The 16,511-nt window shown below is 32.4% G+C and overlaps 1 protein-coding gene across 1 annotated transcript in view; it reads left to right on the top strand.

Moving 5' to 3' along the window:
- Positions 1-15,322, top strand: part of ZDHHC2 (zinc finger DHHC-type palmitoyltransferase 2) — a 53,469-nt gene extending 38,147 nt beyond the window's left edge. Inside the window, exons 8-13 of the mRNA XM_036228610.1 lie at positions 1,879-2,011; positions 5,122-5,248; positions 5,548-5,640; positions 9,291-9,403; positions 11,026-11,099; positions 13,426-15,322. Coding sequence (XP_036084503.1) covers positions 1,879-2,011; positions 5,122-5,248; positions 5,548-5,640; positions 9,291-9,403; positions 11,026-11,066 — 507 coding nt within the window. The 3' untranslated portion in view covers positions 11,067-11,099; positions 13,426-15,322. The remainder of the gene's footprint in view (positions 1-1,878; positions 2,012-5,121; positions 5,249-5,547; positions 5,641-9,290; positions 9,404-11,025; positions 11,100-13,425) is intronic.
- The last annotated feature ends 1,189 nt before the right edge of the window (positions 15,323-16,511 follow it).

Consider the following 16,511-nt stretch of genomic DNA (forward strand, 5'->3'; position numbering starts at 1 on the left):
ATGCCCAGTATAAACCAAACAAGGCAACACTTTGCCTTCTTGTTTTAACGTCGTATTGTTGAACAAGAATGCTTTTCAGTCTATTTAATGCCCTGTATTTTGCATTGTTGTGCTTTTTTTTGGTGATTTCGCTGTTTGAAATGGTCTTCAAGTATAGTGCTGAAGTACTGTCTGGTGTTTCTGAGCAAAAGAAGACCGTAGTGCACTTGTTGGAGAAAATACGTGTATTAGATAAGCTTCTTTCAGGAATGGGTTATAGTGATGTTGGGCATTGAGTTCTATGTTAATGAATCAGCAATATGTATTAAATAAGATGTTAATAAGGTGTCTTTAAGCAAAAAAACACACAGGAGTCAATGTTGTGACTAGAAACACAAAATACAGGATTAGGTTCCTGTATTTTCCCTAGGAGAAATGATTCACTATTCACAAATAGTTCATGGCAACTTTATACAACACAGCCACTGCAATAACAAGAATTGATTGTATAAGAAGATTTCTTTTTTTAGTGTTTAAATACAAGCGTTTACGTATAAAAAGGTTTTTTTTAAAAAAAAAAACTATATAATGTCCTGAATTTTAATAAGTATGGCTCGATTAGACTTTAGGTAGCTTATCTGTTTTCTGCGCTATTTTAAATGTAAGCAAAATGGAATTAAAATTAAGTGTTTTAAATATCTAAAGATCACCACCATATGATAGTAGAAAAGTTATTCCTTGCCAGGATTGCCTTATTTTTTTTTTCATAAAAATTATCCTTTATTATGGTAAGATTTTTTGAATTTCTAGATCATTTATGTGAAATTTGAACCACATTCATTGCTAAAGATTTATTGGGCACCTGCTGTGTTCCCATTACTTTGCCAAGCACTAGGAATTCACAGGTGCATGGACGTGCTCCTAGCATTCAAATACACTCCAGTGTCCAGCCTGAAGTTCCCTAATATGTGTCTGAGAGCCTGTCAACTCACTGCTCCTCATTCCTGTGCGTGGTTATAGTTCCAACCACAAATATATTTGTAAAAGAATGACCATAGTTTACACGGTGAGGACTCTGTTGTCAAAAGCTGTCAGTAAGATCTTGTGACCTGTGTGTCAGCCTGACAGATACTCCAGGATATTGAAATAGTGTGATCTTCTCTCAGAAGGGGACACCTTCTAGCAGTGCTGGTGCTTCACTAAGCATCCATAGGCCCAAGCCTGCCATTCTAGAGCGAGCACAGGTCCCTGGGGCAATACGTATCATGAAAGTCAAATTGGTTTTGCTTTGAGATGGCCTATTTTATCTCATGAATGGTGTAAGTTTTATTTTAGTCAGGTGTTACGCTCTAGTGTTTATCTTTTCTGTGATGTTGTTATTTGAAATAGCTTGAAGCATTATTGTGGATGTGTTACATGTGTTCTCGTATGTGGCATCGTTTGTAGTAATGTAAAACATCAATGAGTATAGTAGCTAAGTTGTGCCCATTAACCCTTATTTTCTGGCATTTCAATAAAACTATAAATCTGTAGTATGTTAAAACATTTTCAGGTAGTAAATTCAAAAGTATATTTTATAGTTCCTTTTATCTTGCTTTCCGCTGTTATAGTTTATACACATACTACCATACTACCATAACATTTCTATGATTCAGTTATGCAAAGCAAAATAAATATCCCAAATTTGAATATCTTTTCCATATATATTTATATTCAGGTAAACATTTATTTTCATCTGATGCAATATATTTTTTCTCAAAAACTTAACATAAAACCATGTATCTTTCTCCATATCTAAATTTAAGAAAAATTTTAAGCAAAGAAAGAAATCTTACTTATAAAAGTAAGGGAATACTTAGGCCTTTGACAAAACATTTTATTTTCTTCCTTTCTTTATAGAATGGTCTACCTGATACTCAAGCCAAGTTCCATATTATGTTTTTATTCTTTGCTGCAGCTATGTTTTCTGTCAGCTTGTCTTCTCTGTTTGGCTATCATTGTTGGCTAGTCAGCAAAAATAAATCTACATTAGGTGAGTATCCAATTATTGTAGTTAACAGAAGTTTAAATACGTAAAGAGTTAATCACCAAAAGTTGCCATATTACTAAATGCCAACCTGTTCTGAAGTGGTAAAAATTATTCTTATTTCCTACATTGTTTTGTGGGATGTGACTTAGACACAAACAATTCACTCATTACATACATTTATTGATAGTTTGTTGTACGTAAAGTATTACATATATTTAGTTGTGAGCAAGGGCAAAACAGCTTAGTGAGGGGCACAGAAAATCAGCAAGCAAACATAAAAATAGTTACAAAACGTGAAGTGCTTTACAGGAAACAAACAGGATGCTGAAGTATGCATAAAGAGTTGGGGATGGTAGATTGGAACCTATTTAGATAGAGTGGTCAGGGAAGAGCTCATCAAAATAAAATGTATTTAACCTAAGAATTTAGTGATGGAAAGAGCTAGCACATCTCCAGCAGAGAAAATGGTATATTCAAAGGCCATCATACAGAGATAAGATGCAGCACTTAGAGGGAAACATAAAACTATAAATACTTACATTAAAAAAGAAGAAATATCTCTAATAACTTTACACCTTAAGGAACTATAAAAAGTAGTAAACCCAAAGCCAGCAAAAGTTAGGAAATAATAAAGATTAGAGAAGTGATAACAGAAATAGAAAAATTTTTAAATAGAAGATCAACGAAATCAGTAAGTGGTTTTTAAAAAATATTAACAAATCTGACAAGCCTATAGCTAGAAAGAAAAAAGAGAAGACTCAAATCATGAAAATCAGAAATGAAAGTGGGGACATGACTATAATCTTTATAGACATGAAAAAGGATTATGAGAATACCATGCATGATTGTACATTAAAAAACTAGGTAATCCAAATGAAATGTACAAATTTCTAGAAACATACCAACTGCTGATCAGACTCAGGAAGAAATTAAAAAAAAAAAAAACTGCATAGATGATAACAAGTAAGGAGAGATGAAATCAGTAACCAAAAATCTCCCAACAAGAAAAAGCCCAGTACCAGGTGGCTTCACTGGTGAATTCTACCAATCATTTAAGAAGAATTAAACCAATTCTTCTCAAACTCTGCTAGAAATTAGAAGAGAAGAAACACTTTCTAACATCCTACAAGGCCAGCATTTCACTAATACCAACGCCAGAGGAAGACAGCACAAGGAAAGAAAACTACAGACAAATATCCCTTATGAATATAGATGTAAAAATCTTAAATAAATTACTAGCAAACCAAATCCAGCAGCATATAAAGAGACTATATGCCCTGACCAAGTAAGATTTATCTTGGGAATGCAAGGGTGGTTTGATGTGCAAAAAATCAATCGATGATAATATATCACATTAATTGCATGAAGGGGAAAACCACATGATTATCTCAACTGATACAGAAAAAGTATTTGACAAAACACAACTCTTTCATGATAAAAAAAACACTTAACAAACTAGGGATATGAGGGATTCTTCAACCTGATAAAGAGCTTTGTGAGAACCCCACAATTAATATGATGCTCAGTGATGAAAAATGAAAATCTTCCCCTCAAGATCAGGAACAAAACAAGGATACCCTCTTTTGCTGCTGCTTTTAACACTGTACTGCAAATTCCAGTCAGAGAAATTAGCCAAGAGAAAGAATTAAGGACATCTAATTGGAAAGGAAGTATTAAAACTATGTTTTTTAAATAGATGATATGATCTTATATATAAAAAACCTTAAAGAATGCATGATAACAGTTTTTTTAATAGCTAATAAACATCGTCTGCAAATTTTCATGACAAGATAAATACGGGAAAAAAATCAGTTGTATTTCTATACACTAGCGATGAACTATCCCAAAAGAATTAAGAAAACAATTCCATTTACAATAGTATCCAAAATAGTAAAATACCTAAGAATAAATTTGACCAAGGAGATGCAACACTAGCATAGTGAAACTACAAAATGTTGCTGAACAACATTAAAGAAGACCTAAATAAATGGTGAGACTTCCATTTATGGGTTAGAAAATTTAATATTGTTAAGATGGCAATACTATCCAAAGTGATTTTCTGATTCAGTACAACTCCCATTATAATTTCAATGGCCTTTCTTGCAGAAATAGAAAAGCTGATCCTCACATTCATGGAATTTCAAGGGCCCCAAGTAGTGAACAGACATCCACCAAAAAATAAAATAATAAAATTCTTACTCTTTTCAAAACTTACTACAAATCTATAGTGCTCAAAAGAGTGTGGTACTGGCATAATGACAGAGATACATAGGACAATGGAATAGAGTTTTGAGTCCAATTAAAATTAAACATTTTTGGCCAAATGATTTTCAACAAGGGTACCAAGACCACTCAATGGGGTAAAATAGTATCTGACAGACAGTGCTGGGACAACTGGATATCGACGTGCAAAAGAATGAAATTGGACCCCTACCTCATACAATATACAAAAATAAACTGAAAATGGTTCAGTGACCTAACTGGAAGAGTTAAAATTCTAACAGTCTTAGAAGAAAACGTAAGGATAAATCTTCAGGACCTCCAATATGGCAACCGCAGCTTCCACATGTACAGTGAACATAACCACATTCAACGTATAATCTGCAGTAGACCCTGGTTTGGGCAAACTGGCTTTAAAGGACATTTTTGGTTAGCTGGAAAAAAAAGTATGATTGGATAAGATAAAATTTTAATGAAATTGGAAAATGGAACTTATTGATTAAAAAGCAGGTTGTAGAATGTATGTATAGTCTCATTTTGGTTAAAAAACTGTAGATTTCTATATATCTAAATCCAATCATCCATCCATCCACCCATCTATCTAGAGGATGTAAAGTGTTAACTTATTTGCCTGTTTGTGTTTTCTAATGTTCTGCAATGCATATGTATTGCTAATAATTAAAAGATTACTTAAAATTTTTATCATAACTTGTGATTGTTTTCAAACAGAATAAATGATCTATACTGCAGAGCTGTTGGTAGGTACATTAAGTATTCACAGGGAGCTAGCCATCGATTTTCAAGTTACCCTGTTTAATTCAATCACTTCTAAATATAGGAGTTACTAGTTGATCTATTCTTTAATCATGTGATTGCTCTACTGTCTTTTATAGAGGCATTTAGAAGTCCAGTATTTCGACATGGAACAGATAAGAATGGATTCAGCTTGGGTTTCAGTAAAAATATGCGACAAGTTTTTGGTGATGAGAAGAAGTATTGGTTGCTACCCATTTTTTCAAGGTACTTACTTTATTGTGAAGTTTTCAAGTTTTAAAGTAATGAGAGTAATCTAACAAAAGAACCCTATAATTCTGCATAGACACTCCTATTTCTTAAACAATTATTTTATGATTCACTGTTATATCAGTGTGGAAATTCATTAACTCATCATCTCCCTAAACATACTATATTGAAACCAGTGTCTGATACATGGGTTTCGTCCATAATATAACTATGTTCTGCTTGCAGACATCAGCACTTTAGCAGTTTCACTGTTGTCTTTTTAATTGCTAAGTTGTAAGTTATGATTTTAATTATAGTCTAGGTGATGGCTGCTCCTTTCCAACTTGCCTTGTTAACCAGGATCCTGAACAACCGTCTACTCCTGCAGGACTGAATTCATCATCTAAAAAGTAATTCAATTTTTTTCTCTATTTTACTTTTGAATAATATATTTTCCCCTCATATATCCTTTGGTTACACATTTCTTTGAAAAAAATTTCAAGAACATAAAATAGTTTACTACAGTGGTTTTCATTTGAAATGAGGGAGGGAGGAAAGTATGATTGGGGAGGGGTACATTGGGAACTTCAATTATACTTGTAAAATTCTGTTATTAATCTAGGCAGTGCGTAAACAGGTATAATTCTCTATACATTTTGGTTGACTGAAATATGAATTTTTAAAAAATGTAACGCTTAAAAAGAATTGTAAATCCAAATTAGCTCCCCTAGTAATTAAGTGAGCAGACAAGGTAAACTTTCCCTTTGACCCTCTAGGTCTTTCCTCCCTGTGGTAATTGTTACACAGAGATTAGAAAACTTCCCTAGATCAGTCCTTTAGGGATCAATTGGAATCCCAGACACCTGCTTGACAGTTCCATTAACAATGCACACCGTACCCTTGGTGGTCTTTCAAAGATCTTTAAGGATGATCTGAACCATTTCTGTGGAGAGAGAAGTGAAGGGGCCTTAGAAATTTAGTCTGGAGACTTTTGTCCCTGCTTAAGTCTGTTTTAGTTCCTGTCTATCTAAGAATTTCAGGAAGACCAGGAATTAGATTCTGACTTTGTTACTAGCCAGCAAAGGCAAAACTACTTAAACATTTAAAAATGCTATACCTATATGAATGTTTAAGTTTGAAACACTAATTTGTATATCTTTAAGACAGTTATTTGAATATGGTCACTCTTCTAATTTTGAATGAAAGCCAATAGCAAAAGCATAACCATAATAGCATTCTCAGTTAAATTTTAGAGATTTTCTTAGTTGCCAGAATGCCATGTACACAGCACTTATACCTACACTCCTCCCATCTAGTACATCTTTCTTGTTGATCACAGTACTTTTTCCTGCGGATCCTAGACTGACCCCAGAATGCTTTTCAAGGCAGTGATCCTGGCAGCCATTCCAAACTACTTTTAATTGTCACAAGATGAAACTTATTTGCCACCTCCCCATCCCTGGAGTGAGCGATGTACAGACCAGACTCTTTCAGTTAATGAAGAGGCCATTCTGATTTGTTTCACAGGGATATTCAAAGGCACCAGAGTCATGCCATGTGGCTTGAAAATTCCACAGAGCTAAATGTTAATGGTTTTTTCTGTACTTCAGTGCAGAAAAATCTAGTTTTAATAAGTTATTTAGAACATGTTTTTAAATTTTTATAAAGTTTAGCAGTAGTTTTCAGTGTTTTTTTACCTTTGTTAAATGGTTTTGCAGTTTAAGACTATTTGGGTTTTAGAGATCATATCTCTCCAACTAAGTGTACCATGGGCTTTGAGAGAAATCTGGTTCTGGTTCTATTACCTAGCTAGGTGATCTCGAAGAGGTCAAGTAACCAGGTTTCTCCATCTTTTACTTTACATATTGAGATTGGATTTTGACAGTTAAAGTGTCTTCTACAGAATTTTATGATTTTCCCTAATTAGGCCATATAAAATTTCTATGGTTAATGCTGGTGTCTCCTCTGTGCTCCAGAGGTTTGTCTACTCAACATTATCATTTAAATGTCTTAAAAGCATTGACAGATGAACAGGTGCAAAAGCAGAACTCTTGATTCCAGCCATCTACATCCTCACACCCGCCCTAACTCTGATTCTCCTCCATTCTTACATATATGTACCAGTATTCGTGACCATTATTATCCTAGGGGCTCAGGCCAGAAACTTTGGAGTCATCCTTGATTCCTTTCTTTCAGTTACCTTGTATTGACTCCATTTGCAGATCCTGTCAGATGCACCCTCAAAATATATCTGTATCATTTTTCGCATGAATTGTTTCAATTTTTTCCTAACTGATCTTGATTGTTTTTGCCCTACTCCAGCTATTCTCCATTAAGAAGTCAGAGTGATCCTTTTAATAAAACACTAATCAGATTTTGTTATTCTTCTGCTGAAAACCCTACAGTGATTTCTCATCTTAGAATAAAGACTAATGAGTGTCCTTACTTACCTTGCCCTGTCTAATTTGGCCCCTTACCGCTTTCCCGTCATTTGTAATCCTTGGACGCACAGATCTTACTGTTCATCAGATATATCAAACAGGTCCCTTATTTAGTGCCTTTGTACTTGCTCATTCCTCTTCCTAAACATTCTTCATCCAGAATTCTGAATAGTCTGTACTTTCTCTTTGTTAACTTTCTACTCAGGTGTAAGTTTACAATCGAGGCCATCTTTGAAAACTCTTTGTAAAATAGTAACCTGCTCCTCCACTTCCCTGTAAACCTTTTTTCAGGGGGTGGATGGGTCATAGCTTGTATTGTCACCTGACTTAGTATATTTATCTCTTTATTATTATTATTTGTCAATTATGATGAAATTTCCACGAGATCAAAGACTTTATTCATTTATGTAATAGGTACTCAATTAATGTCATTGAATGAATGGATCCTTGTCAGTTGTTAAAGTCCTATTAGCAGTAATCAATCTACAGGGAGTCCCTAAACCAGGACCTATTCAGTATGCCATACCTGGCATATGGCCTCTCTCCTGAGGAATAATAAGAATTAAAGAGATTTTTTATATGAATGGGAGACATGCTTTTTTTTCTTTAAAGATTTACCTTCAAAATTTTAATAAGAATATGTTAAAGCTGCACAAAACTGAATTATTCTCAAGTTTTAGATATCAGGTAATTAAGGAGCAAAAGCATATCCTTTAAAAAATATAATAGTTATAGTCAAAATATGTTAAATTATTCTTGGAAGAATTTTAAGTAACTTTTTTTTTCCTTTTGAACATTATTATAATTACTGTTTCAAGGTGTTCTAAAATAATAGTTTCTATGCCAAGTTTTTTCCTAAGTGAAATAGTTTATATAGTTTTTATACCATTCAATATGTCGATAGGTGGCATGTCTACTTAAATTTTAAAACTTGAATTCCTTTTTTTAACTCTTTGTTTTCTCAGATTAAATCAGGTTTGTAAGATGTGATAATGTCAGATGTTTTCAACATTCCTGCAAGATAATGCTCACATTTGTTGTTTCCATCTTATAGAAGATAGATAATTCTTTGTTCAAGACCAGTTAGGCCACTTTAGAAACATTAGGCCAGTTTGTCCTCAAACTTGTCTTTCTGCTATCACCATCATATATTTTTTTCCATATCCACGGACCACTTACAAAAATTAATATTTTTCTTTATTTTGACACTGAACTTCATTTTTAAACCCAATTTTATATTACTGTCATAAATGAGAAACTAGTATAATTTGTCATAAAAAAATAGAACTTCAAAAAATAAAATCGATAATAAAATACTGTTAAGTTCCCTTACATGCTAACATCTGAGTCTGAGACTTGTTCTCTGTATTAAAAATGGAGATTTGGCAGAGTTAAAGATTGTCATGTTATTATAATCAGAAGAACGAAAAGAGACCTAAAAAGGGAACACTTTTCTTATTGTGAGTGTATGATTTAATTGTTCCAGTATTCCCTAAATTCTCTTGAGTTAACTCCTACAATTATCTTGCATCACAAATGATTTGAGTCCCTTGCTTTGAAAAACATTCACCTTAATACTGTCAAGAGTTAATGAGATGATTGTGATGATTAATATTCAGTTCTGAAAACCATCAATTTCCTGCAAAGCCGTTGAGAGAGTCCCAGAGCCACCTTCTTACAGATTCGCAGTCTTGGACAGAGGGCAGCACAAGCCTGGGAAAAGGCAACGCTGGTAAGGGTGTTCTCATTGGCTTTTTGGATGTATTTTATTTTTAAAAGGTGAAAGTAGTGAAAAAAATTTCATTATATTACCTACAGTAATTTTGTTTTAAAGTCGGACGCCCAGTGTAAATTTAGAATTATTTTCAGTAACATCTATTTGTGAAGTACTTTATTTTTGTGAGCTGTAGAAAATCGTTTTATGAAAAATAGATCTACGTTGTATTTTTTTCAGTTTAAAGAATCAAATCTTTATTACTGAATATTAAATGATATAAATAAACTCAAAATACATTTTTTTAAATGTAAAAATGTAATCTATTTAGACAAAAGTTTGAAAGATATCTTAAAGGAGCTTAAATTATGCAATTCTTTTACTCAAGATTTCTATGTAATTTCAAAATGTCGAAGTGATTGCACAATTACCATAACTTTACCATAACTTTAGTTATTCATATTTCTTGTTATTGATTTTAATCTTTTGATTACTTTCTTGGTGAAGAATAAGCAAGGCTTTGAAGTCAGACCTGATTTCAAATCCCAGTTTAGGCACCTGATCAGTGTGTGATATTTAAGGTACCCAATCTCTTTTAGACTGAGCTTCCTTATCTTTAAAATACTATTTATTTCTCAGATTTGGGAAGGATTAAACAAAACAGTGTGATCATATATGCAGGTGTGATATATATGTGTGGTGTCTCTATAAATGACTACAAAACCATACATCCCTGGGTAAGGCACTGTTGACCAGAAAATCTCCAGGTTGACTAATTTAACTTCTCAAATCTTTCTCCTTCATTTGTAGTCTTCCTTAAACTGTCTCCTAGTGCCGCCTAATTTTGGCTCACTGCACTTTAAAGTTTTTACTGGTGCATTTGAAATCTCTTTGGGATTTAGTGATGGTGAAAAACAAATTGATGGAATCCTAAGTAAAAATTATAATGTCATTATTTAGTATATAATCATAGTCTACTAAAATAGACTTTCTTTAAAAAGAAACACATACACACACACACTCTGAAGATCATCATTTGAGTATTCATAATTTGGTCTCTCTTCACCTTCAAACTTGCCATTTCATTTTACAATCTATGAATAAGTCTAGGCATTACCTACATAAAAATTGATGAGAGAACACCTATTTCTCTTTGAATCCATTAGCTTCCTTAGAGGCAAAGAAATGATGTATAGTTGGGGATCAGTTTTGAGGGTGAGTTTTGGGGGAGACGAAGAGCTCTTCCTTTTGGAAGGGTTTCATCTTACAGTTCTACATTAAAATGTAAGAGATTTCTTGGTTTTTATGTGCTGTTACGTTAGATTAATTTTTCTATTACCTTAATAGATAAGAAATGAAAGTTTAAAGGATGATGTAAAAGAAGAGAAACATGAGAAGGATGAGATGAGAAAGGGCTCAAAAAATATTTAGAATGAGGTTGGTCAATGAAAAATTAAGAAACGATGGCTTAAGATGAAGTTTGTGTATATGTGTTTCTATATGACCATCTTATAAACATCTATATTATGTATAGGGTACCTTTGGAAATATATTAGGGGGAATAATGGATGAATAAACAAGTCTCTGCATGTTCGTTCAAAAGCAACCCCAAAAATGCTAATTTATGTTCTTTCTTGAAGGTATGAGCAATCCCGCATTAACCATGGAGAATGAGACTTAACTCTTCAAACAAAATAATTTTTGCTTTATGGAAGTAAGATGTTTTTCTTGTATTATTTTATATTTTTAACCTTTTCCAGTTCTCTTAGGTCAGATAGGTTCCATAAACATTATTATTTATTTTTGAATGTTTCATATTAACAGACATCTTAACTGACCTTGAGATTGCATTAATCATGCTGGAGACCTCCGACATGGACCTAGCTTCAGTATTAGCTAACATTTAGGTGAACTGTATAATAGAAATAAGTTGATGAGCAAAATTCGTTTTTTTAGTAATGCATCAAATGACAAGGATTGATCCTAAGATACTGAACTTTACATGACAATTATCTTGTCATTTCATAGGATTGTTCAATTTTTTATTTTTTTCTATCTTTCTGGATATACAGTGGTCATGTCCTTGACCATCCATTAGCAGAATTTCACTGGGTCTAAGTACAAGATAATTATATCTTGTCTGCTTAAATCTGCCATCCCTATTTTTGGTCATAGTAGGACCCCCATAGCATGTGCCATCCTTAAAGTAACAGGTGATCCAAATAATTTTCTTTAAACAATAATTTTTTAAACCTATAGTTCCAAATCAATTTCTTTACTACATAATCTATTTATAACCCGACAGTCAATAAAAAGCTACAATAAAGAGTCCCTTTGGAACAAAGTCATAAACATCTAAACAAAATAAATAACTATATGTACCATTATAATAAATACAATGTAAACATTAGTTATCAAGAGAACTCTGTATTTACAAAACTGCAATCCCGAAGTCTTATGTAAGAGAAGCAAGAGAGCAGCATCTAAAACACATTTATGTCAAAGTATTTCATTGGTATCTGAGGGCATTTTTTAAATTTGTGTTTGTTTTTAGTTCATTTTATTCCTCAAAATATTTTTTAATTTTTTAATTTTTATTTTTAATGTTTTGCTTTGCTCTTATTTAAGAGCAAAATACTGATCTGGCAATTTGCCAGTTGACTAATTTGGTTTCAGGTGACCACACTATGGTATAGTAGATCGGATTAATCATAACTACGGTTAGGATAGTGAAAATTTAATCTTCTTAATTTGGTCAAATATCAAGGAGACAATGTTAAATTTCTGGAAATTTAAAAATGTAACTATGAATATGCAAATATGAATCACTACAATATCACAAATAAATATTTTGTAGAACCTAGTTCTGTAAAGCATATAAAGTTTCACAGGATTTGAGTATTTGAATTATTAGAAATAATTAACAGTTTGTGAAGTCATGTATTAAATATTTTACACATTTACATAGTAATATCAGTGTCATGTAGATGTCCAAGTATTTTGACACAAGACCAGTATTGTGTTTGTTCACCATTATTCTCAACACTACAGAGTACCAGACACACAGTAGGTTCTAAATGAACATTTTATAGGTCAGTGATAACATCACTAAAATTAAAACTCACTTGATTTTATTATATTTGAATGTAAGACATTAGCAGTCATAATAATCAAATGACAGCATGAATCAGCTGCACTGACATTGAAGAAAAGTCATTTTCTAATGTAAGGTTTTTCATTCTATTGACATAACCAGTAAGATGTTTCTTTAAAAAATTACATTTGCTTAAGGTAGCTAATAGTCCAAATAGTTTTTTTTAAGTTTTTAATATAGATTACTGCTTTAAATCTAACTAACAATTCATTCAGCACACATTTATATTGAACAATATTACCTGATATTGATATACTTATGTTACTGGTATCTTCACATTCTCTTCTTTTTGAACTGCATTAATAAATGATCTGTGGGCTTTTTATAAAATATTTCTTAGCATATTTCCCAGTTATGTGCCTATATCTATAGCAATGCCAAACTATAGATTAAATTTAGCCTATCCAACCTTCCCTCTGATACAATATAAACAAAGAATGTGCTTCTATGCACATAAAATTTCAAAATCATTTATCACAGTCCCTTTTTGAACTCAGTTATCACTTCTAAATGCCAGTGGCCTTGGACAACTATAGAATAACACACTCAAATTGGGATCCCCAATCAGTAGCATTGGCCTCACCCGAGTGCTTTTTAGAAATGCAGAATTTTGGACCTCACCTGAGGTCCAATCAAACACTGCATCTTCTCTATTTTAACAAGATCCCATGGTCTTGTATATGCACATTATAGTTTGGGATTCATTGATGTCAAGGTCCAAATTCAAGAACTCATCTACTGATCCTTCTAGTATAGAAAACATTTTATTTTGAACAAGGGATATTATTGCAACAATCAATGAGTTGTTGTTGGATGAATGAGTTATTAAGTGTTGGTGTTTTATATAGTTAATACAATAGTTTCATTTTTTCTGTTTCATTTCAAGGTATCAATGTTGTAGATGGATGGAAGAGGCTTCCACAGGAGAACACCATTGGCCATTCGCTCCCATTTCTCCTTGGCTGGATATACAGATTATGAATTGATTAGTTCTCTCCAAGCAGTTGCTTAAATCATCACATTTTTATTCAATATACAGATTGTTTCAAATAACACAAATTCCTGTGAAATATTAAAAAGTAATTATGGTTTATGAATCAAGGGCAAAAATATCGTCTATCATAAAAACTTCGAATAAATCCATGAGCCAGTTTCCACCCAAATATTTGGGTAGCACACTTTATCACAGAAAAAGCCCATTCATCATCTGATTTTCTAATTTAAAAAATTAAGACTAAGATATTGAGATTTGAAAGATTTGAAGTCACATTATAATGATGCTTTATTCATAAGACATTAGTTATCTACCTATGGGAAGATGGAGGTAGCAAATCAGACTTTTATTACCTCTGATGTGAATCTAGTTTCAGAGTGAACTGTCATAACTAAGAATCCATTACAAATCCAAATGACCTACAGTTGAAGACCACCATGCATTTTTTTGCTAGACTTTAATCTAATTTCCCTTTTGTTGCCTGCTGGAAAGGAAGTATATCATTGAGGCTTGAGCTCCCTGATAAGCATTTGACCAGAAAATTTTTGTAAGAATGAATACATTTCTATTACATCTGAAACATATTTTTCATATCTTTTAAACTTAATTGAGGGAACATATAATAATTATGAGGACTGGTTTGTGATATTCTTTTGCTAGTTTGGCTTTAAAAAATCTTTTTAGTTTTTTTTGAACATAGCAAAAAATACTGAATTTCTGCTAAGAATTCCTGATGGGTCAATAGATTAATCCTTCACTTTGTGCCCTCTCATCAAAAGTATGACAGTTAAAACTATATAATTCTTCAAACACCTATTAAAATTATGCAAATCAAACAAATCATATACTTGTAGAAATTTAGTTCAACATAATGGTGTGCTGTTTGAAAATTGAGTTTCAGATAAACTAAGTGGTGTGTTTGTTAATGCCAAAATGTTAGGCTTCACCATGAAGCTTTTGTGCCTTGTATGCACTATTTAAAGAAGAATGTTTTATTTTCCTCTTTTTTAATTTGATCGAGTGTAAGTTTTGTAAATGTTAGTGCTTAGAATAAGCTGTGTACATTTTTTTGGTACTGATTTTCAGAATTTAAAGCAGATTACCTTTTAAAACTACATAGATAAGGAACTGGTTTTTAATAAAAAAAGAAAATGGTGTATTAAACTTTTCAAAATCTGAGGCAAAAATTCAACACAAAATAGACTAGAAGACCAGAGGATAATGGAGCAATAGGTCCTTGCAGTTACTCATCCTTGCTAAAAATATAGTTTCATATTAAATGAGTTAATGGAAGATAGTGTCGGCCCAGGCCATTTTCTAGATCGTTTGAGTATAAGAATGTCAAGGATGGCAGTCTTTTTCAAATTTTTTCTAAAGCTAAAGATTTTGATCTGACAATCTGCTTGAAGGAATTTCACAATGTATGATACATTTTTACCTTTCTCTTAAGGCATTTTTTGGTCATCTTTTATTACCTGAAGTGCCAGGTTAGAACCTATAACTACTGCTAGAAATCTTAAGGGCAACAGGATTACATGATGTATTAAGAATTATATGCAGCCAGATATTTTAAAGCACAGTACTATAGCTGCTTTTATGGAACAGGATTAAGATATTCCCTCCAACTAGAAGCTAGGGGACAAAAAAAGGGATTTTTTAATTCTTTACTCTGCTAAAGTACTGTTAATCTTTCCCCTGTTTAGGTCTTTCATGTAATTTTTGGAATACATAAGTACACATTAGAATCAGATTTGAAAACATTTTTTAAAATAAAATTTCTAAGTTTTAATGCTTCTCTTTTTGTTTCACACAGTAAATAATCGAGATTTTTTAGGTTTAATTCTAGGGGGTTATAAATTTTAGAGATGATGGCATATCTCATTAGATATGTAGTATGTTACTTGAGTCAATAAAACAAATAGACCTACATTTTGTACACAGAAAATGTACTTTAAAACATTTAAAATGTTTTTCTTCAAAAAGACACACTTCGACTGTCCCAATAATCCATTAAACTAATAATTTTGATTTCTCTAGTTTTTAGAGGCTCTACCATATAGGTAATCAGTATTTAAGAAACTAACAATATTGTACAGATGCATCATACATTACTCAATTTTCTGTTTAGTAAGGGTTTTTTCAAAGATGAATTATTTTCCCTAGACATATTTCTTTGGTCTGCTACATTCAAGAAACATGATCTAATGTCACCATCAGAAAATGGCTTTGCTTGGCTAACAAATGGGCCACTTATAAATATACTTCAGTTATGGCCACATTTTCATTTTTTTTATTTTTGTGAATAAATTATGCTGTGATATTCTATTTTAAAATTTCTAATTCTCCTGTTGCTTCCCCATGAGTTGGGAATATTATGATGAGTCCTTAGTCTGGTTATGTCAACATATGTTGTGTTTTTTTTTTTTTTTAGCAGTTATATAGTCTCATTGCATGATAAACACAGCATTTTACCATTAATTTGATAAGATAATCCTTACTTCAATGTGCCTTAAAAGCACACCATTCAAAGTGCACTTTTAACACAATGGGTATGAATTGATAACAGAAAAAATAAAATATTGTGATACACACATCAGCACTCCAAATGCTGTTGGGTCACATCTACATCACCAATTTTGTAGCACACACCGAACAGAAATGTAAAATGATAAGAACATCACAGGCAGTTTCTGTAGCAGCTACTCAACTCCTCTAGTGTAAAAGCAGTCACAGACAGTATATAAATGATGAGTGTGGCTACCTTCCAACAAAACTTTATTTATGGACACTAAAATTTGAATTTTATATAATAGTCACATGTAAGGAAATACTAATTTTTTCCCCAACCATTTTAAAACTGTAAAAACTATTCTCATCTCACTGGCCATACAAAAACAGACAGCAGACAGTTTTGGCCTGCCGGCCATAATTTGCTGACCTGTGTGCTCTATTGGATTTAACAGAATATGGTGAATCCA

Source organism: Rousettus aegyptiacus, unplaced genomic scaffold (genome assembly GCF_014176215.1).
Source record: "Rousettus aegyptiacus isolate mRouAeg1 unplaced genomic scaffold, mRouAeg1.p scaffold_m13_p_11, whole genome shotgun sequence".
Lineage (NCBI taxonomy): Eukaryota > Metazoa > Chordata > Mammalia > Chiroptera > Pteropodidae > Rousettus > Rousettus aegyptiacus.